This window comes from Sprattus sprattus, assembly GCF_963457725.1.
Source record: "Sprattus sprattus genome assembly, chromosome: 10".
In the NCBI taxonomy this organism is placed as follows: Eukaryota; Metazoa; Chordata; class Actinopteri; order Clupeiformes; family Clupeidae; genus Sprattus; species Sprattus sprattus.
The window spans coordinates 15,775,315-15,781,712 of NC_137908.1; the positions used below are offsets into that span (position 1 = coordinate 15,775,315).

At 42.6% G+C, this 6,398-nt stretch overlaps 1 protein-coding gene across 1 annotated transcript in view; it reads right to left on the bottom strand.

Annotated features, from left to right (window-relative positions):
* wnt4 (wingless-type MMTV integration site family, member 4) overlaps window positions 1–4,069 on the bottom strand; it is a gene marked incomplete at both ends in the record, with an annotated part of 11,538 nt that extends 7,469 nt beyond the window's left edge. The window contains one exon of the mRNA XM_080845605.1: window positions 3,993–4,069. Within this exon, the coding sequence (XP_080701731.1) occupies window positions 3,993–4,069 (77 nt within the window). The remainder of the gene's footprint in view (window positions 1–3,992) is intronic.
* Between the last annotated feature and the right edge of the window lie 2,329 nt (window positions 4,070–6,398).

Sequence of the window (6,398 nt, forward strand, 5' to 3'; positions counted from 1 at the left end):
GCACCAGGCAGGCATAAAAATAACGTGCAGAGAGGGAAAGTGCTCATAAAGGCTGTAAAATTAGCCCCCTGCTTTGTGTCCTTTAATCCCTGTGCCCTGCTAGCTCAGAGGGACCATGTCAGTGTGTGTGTGTGTGTGTGTGTGTGAGGGGTAGCGACAGAGGGAGAGGGAGAGAGCACGTGTCAGAGTGTGCGGCATCGAGGGACAGCAAGAGAGATTGTGTATGATGTGTGTGTGTGTGTGTGTGTGTGTGTGTCCAAACAAAACTATGAGGTGTTCTTCATTCACAAATCAATGTTAAGTTATTTCTCATATATTTGTCCCTGTTCCACGCCTAAATGTTTCTCTTTTTTCAGGTGCCTAATTTAGAGCTGAATTCTGTGCATCGGACCAATTTAGACGGAAACGGCATTAGCAGCGCTCTGTGGGATCCTGAGAATAGGCAGCTGAGAGACGGCAGGAATGTGACAACAGCGTTTTAACGGCTTCATCGGCCGCTTGTCACCGTTGTTATTTGTGTGCGCGGGCCGAGGCGCCAGGACCCGGCACCGTCAGCGGCAGCTCCCGCCACCCATCAGCTGCGCACTATTTCTGCCGAATCTCACAGACAGTGACGTCTCCCCCCATCAAGTGACAGGACCTAATAACCACAATGCATGCATGTGTGTGAATAACGGGAATACCTGAAAATAAAAACAAATTCATACTTTAAAAAAAAATCAAGAATCAAATTTCTATTTCCACTCAAAAGTGTTTATAACCGTTTTTTTTGCACTTTTAAATTAGTTTTTACATATAGACTTCTGGTATGAATCGATAACCAACAGCTGGATGATAATGAGAGCTAAAAGCAAAACAGATTGGCTGACGGACGCAATAGAGATAACCGACGACCATATTCCTTCTCTTCTTTCTTCTGGGAATTCTCCTCCGTCCGTTAACATGTCGGCAAACTGATCCCCTCAGTGGGCTACAACTTTTTTATTGACAACATCTGTTTCAAAGGCATATGCACAGCATGATTTGAATGTACAAATCACACGTATCCAGAGCGCGCCTCGTGCGCTTCCGTTCACTGCGTAATTTTAAAACTCCGTTTCTGTTCTCCATTCATCTATCTAATATTAATAAGAATAAATGGCTCATAGCGACAAGACAAGTAGGACACGAAAACCACCAGAAGAATTTTGAGATACGTGACATTTTGGTCAGGAAGGTGATTTCTGAATAGGTTTGTGCAACTATGAATGCAAATCGATTAATCATCTCTCAGTTTGTATCTTAAAATGGCACCAAGGTAGAGTTAATCTATCCATCAGAACCTTCAAATAAATGTCTTATAGAAAGTACCCTTACCTAGAAACACGTGGTCTTTGGTCAATTTCTTTTGGAAAAAAAAAAAACGATTATCGACTCAAATAAACAATATTTGAAAGCATATGAGCAATGCATCCCCTTAAAGTCTTTCTACTAACCTTATATCATCTAAATAGACAAAAACACGAATAGCCTACACAAGTTTGCAACACCAGTCAGGGGACCTATTGATCCTTCCTCATGCGTTAGAAGTCTATTTCCCCACCCCCCATCTGCAGGTGCACCTCTGCCCAGCCACCGGGAAGAACATTAGCGGGAGGTGCTGACAGGCAGACGCACGAAAAATCCAGCGCATTTTTGGAAGGATAGGACATTTTATTAAGCTTTTTTTTACTATTCCTTTTCACTGGGTAACTGTGCAATAGCTGCTCAATTGTCCAAGATTTCAGTTATTGAAAGCAATTGGGTTTGATGAATGGAAAAAGCCACACACTGAAACCTATCCATTTGACAGATTATTTTCGGATTTTGTCATGACGCTCTTACACTTGCTTTTGTACCACTAGAGATAAAATTATCTGGGAGGTCATTGTACTTCGAGAATAGTCGAGTGTCTTTTGATCACTTTGCTTCTTAAACGTGAATGCTAGCGTCTGACAGGTTAATTTAACCTCTTTGTATGTTGAAGTGTGCTATACAAATAAAATAAATAAAATGCATTTGTTGAGCTATTAACGTTTTCAGAGATGAGCGGAGACCGGATGGCCTCATTAGACATGTGCAACGTTCGCCTCTTTTGTGATAAACCCATAGCATGACCCGACTGCGGCTCAATGACAATCAGCATCCATTCTTTTGTTTAACCAATACAAAACTTAATTCGTAGTCTCCTCTCCAGGTCTGTGTAAATTGTTAAATTGACGTTCATCAGCATGTTTCCGATAACTTAAAGAAACTTAATAAATACATACAATTAAGACTGAAATAAAGAATAATAATTTGTAAAAGGACAAGCCTTTAACAACCATGTATCTGACCTAAGGTGTAAGCTACCTCCTATTTAAACTTTCTTGCGGTCACAACAGTAGGCTACAATAAATGGCACCTCAAAGGCTCTAAGTCTATTATCATAATTTTAAATCTGAAATATAATAATTGTATTATCACTTTTGCATATCGAAGACTTGAAGTCATTTAAGGTTACCTCATTAAATCGCCTTTCACTTGTCAAGCATGTATGCTATGTTGAATAACTGATTATTGACCAGTAATAATGCTGATCTAACGACATACATTTAATTCTGTAGACACGGTCCCCAAGCAAATTATCCAACGGCGTTATGAGCACCAAGGAGTTGAGGAGAGTTTTCAACTTTATACAATTCATTTTTTCCATATTAGACAATCGTTAGATAAAACAATTAAACGATATAACAAATGAGATACCAAAACTACAACGTCAAGAAAACTTAAACATTGGGCTGTATATGTGTTCCTTCCCAAGCAACTTAAATAATTTAACGAATCTAGCCTTGAAAACGCACCCTCTTATATTCTAAAACAATTCAGATACATTCAACTTGGTCGGCTCTGGTAAAAACTTCATAGTTCTAACTATTACCACAATGGCACTTTAAACTCTTTCCCCTGACACTGAAGTTTCCTTCATATAACTCTTGGGAGAATCACCCCGTATTTCAGCGAAATTAAAACAACCACATTCGGAAATAGCGGTTCCAGGGTTAAGGTCCCACCAACTATATATCTGCCAATAACACATGCAGCATTTGAACAGCAATAACAGTAAGCCTGCAGGTTTCACGTGAACCTGAACGACTGAAAACTGTCCATGACATGGACTACCTGCAAATACCTGTCCGGGGGTGGGGGAAAGCTCTCCAGCTCCCGTTGGGATTACTCCTGTCAGAATAATCATATTTAGTAGACAAGCAGAGAGAGTTTTGCTTAAGTGCTGCATGTCTCCACATGTTTGGAACTCTTACACCACGCCTGTGTGCCATAACACACTACAGCCTTCGATAGATTTAGTAGAAAAATAGCCTTGAACTTGAAGCATTACACTCATCAGACCCCCGTTTTCTATAAAAAACCCTCAACGTGATTTCTGGCTAATCCAGGGATCACACAGCCACTTTAGCATAAATGCTCACTGATAGAGTGCGGAGACAGGCCCACAGGGAGAACAGCTGTCTCTCTGTGTCCTGTACCGGAACCAGGTGTGTTACTAAGTGAACAACATTGATTTGGAACCTGTTTAAGTTAAAACTGCTTCCATTTCTCAGCGACAGAGATATATATGTCTATATATAGGTTACTTGCCTTTTCACTGTCTAAATACTAAGGATAGCATAGAGTGAAACAATAAAAAATGTCTGTCTACAATTGTGGTTTTACAGGAACAAACAAAAAAGGAACACACGGTCAAGGTGGTCAGTCAAGAGCCACTAAACGGACACCTGTTGTGCCAAAAATGTGGGAAACTAGAGGTAGGCTGCATACAAAGTTAAAGTTTAACACAAATGATAGTCGAACCGTGTCTGTGTCATCACCAGAGGGTAATCACTGGAAAGTAGTAGGCTAAAGTACAAATTAATACAGCACAATGATATCACACGAATTAATGAATGAATGAGAGCGCAATTTTGCTCACTTACAGCCAGTTGCTTGCGTTTGCGGAGAAGAGTGCTAAAATGAGCAGCAGCAATGACCTTAACAAATATCCTGCAGTCATCTTGAGTTTTGGAGAAATACTGCTGCCAAATCAGCATACAATCCACACAAGGTAAGTTTACTGAATTCGCTCAAAGACAGAATTAAATTGATGTCTTGTCTTATTAAAATGACGGGATGGATCAATTGACCCCTTAAACTGGATTAATCCATGGTTTAGCATCCACTGGAAGGAGAGAATCACAAGTCGTTCTGTCAGTCCCCTGATACCGTTTCAGGCACCAGCAGAGTTTCTCCGAAAGAGTCGCTAATTTTTTGACAGCGCGAAGCATAGAGAGTAAACCGGCTCCTTCTCGTTGCATTTATTTCTTTATTCACTCTTTGATTTGTCCTAGTGCAGACAGACAGGCAGTCGAATGCTTGACAACTGACCAGGGCAAAGTGATTTTAATCCCACGGGTCTCTGTCAGTGCTGGTGTTCCGTATACTGCTTCGTCTCGCGCTCCGTCATTCCGGTTTGGTCAGATCGCTGCACTCGCAAGACTCTGCGCCGGCTGATAACCCCAGTAGATGCCACCACTCTGAGCACGGCGTGAGACTGAATGTCGAATTTAGGAACTCCTGGAGGATTTAGGAGGGGCGGCGCGAAAGGTGGGGGGAGTTTTTTTAATGCGACTCCACAGATAAAGGCGGGTTTTAGTGCTCCATACGAGAGAGTTATATATTTGCTGCCCTCTCTGCCAAGGGCTGTTTCAGAGATCTCTTGAGAGGATGCGATAGGCAACGGTCCACATTAACCGCGTTAGCTACACACATTGGCACTGTTTTTTCCTGCCCCAGGTCCTCCAAATTTCAAGTACTCCGCGGTCAAAAGTGCTATTTAAAGGTTGGTCACCACACAACAGACCGTTTATTCAACTCAAATAGAGCCATATGGTAGACTTAGAAACAACTAGGGGCCTGCCACTACAAAGAGCATAAACAGTAGGCCTATGGGTAGGCGATGACTACAGGACAAACACATTATTATTATTGTTGTTGTTGAAAACACGATGCCTTATAATTGGCTACCACTCTAATGTGTCCTGATATGTAATAGGCTATGTTTCGCAGATGGGCAGTAGTCTAATTTAAGGTTTTTAATAAACTCCCTGACACTAACCAAATCGGATTTAACTTATTGAGTTTTCCTACTTGAATTTAGCCCCTGACTGCCGCAATCTACATCAGCTAACCGCGCGACCAGAGTTAAGGATTTAACGCTGAGTTCGCTTAGAAATTCTGCGTGCATGCACTGTGAAATTCATGTCAACACTTTTTGTCATGCGTTGCAGGTGCAATTCACAGAGTCTACATGAGTCTGGTATGTGCACAAAAATCTCTTTAACACTGGCAATTTTGCATGCACGTGTGTGTAATTTGGGGGAAGGGTGTTTAGCGGTAGGGGGTGTGTTGGAGTGCACGGTTATTGCAAGCTCAGTAGGCTACATGGGATCTCTTCAGAGCTCGGCCACTGTCCAGAAGAACGAGTTCTGAGCGCTGATGGATGGTCAGTGGCCAACAGAGGGAGGTAGTGAGCAGCATTGAAAGGTGTGAGGGAGGCCAGAGTGGACAGGCGCTCTTCTCTACACCAGCCACGACCACAACCAAAATCCTCATCTTGTGACCATCTTTCTTGCACATCTGTGCCCTTCCAAGCCTCCTACCTTCTGCTTTGGGAGGTTATGGAAGAGGAATGGAAGGTTGGCTGTCACAAGCCGCACTACATAGTCAGTCAGTCAGTCAGTCTACGTAGACAGTCTTTTCCATAGATGTAGTGGGAAGAACATTTCTAAAGGGTGATCACATGTCAGACTTGATGGAATAAACTTCAGGAAGAAACAAAAGTGGAAGAAAACAACTGAGCCCTATTGGAGGTTCTCTTGTCTGTTTTGTCCCTGCAACCCCTTATAAATGTATCTTGCTCTCTCTTTCCTTCTCTCCCTCCCTGTCTCTCTCTCCATTGCCGCAGATGATTTCCATCATATGCTCCCCTGACAGCTGCATGGATGGGTTTGAGCATGTTTGGTTGCTGTGTCACCCCTCTCTCTCCGTCAGCGGGTTTGGTAGCAAACACAGGGCTGATGGCCACCTGTCCAGGGGAAAGGCCCTTGGACTCCACCGAGCACGAACCACAGAGAGGATCCTCTCCCAAAGTGCTTTCCATGATCTGCATAATCTGGAGTACAGAGAACTTCCTCAGTCTGTGTTTGTATTACAGCCTATGCATGCACGCACACCAAACCTCAAACACCTTGTCTACTTGAAATGTGTTTACTTTAAATGCTTGCTTTCAAGGTTATAGGAGAGGTAAACCTACAAGAACCTATGTCAACACTTTGTTCTTTTGG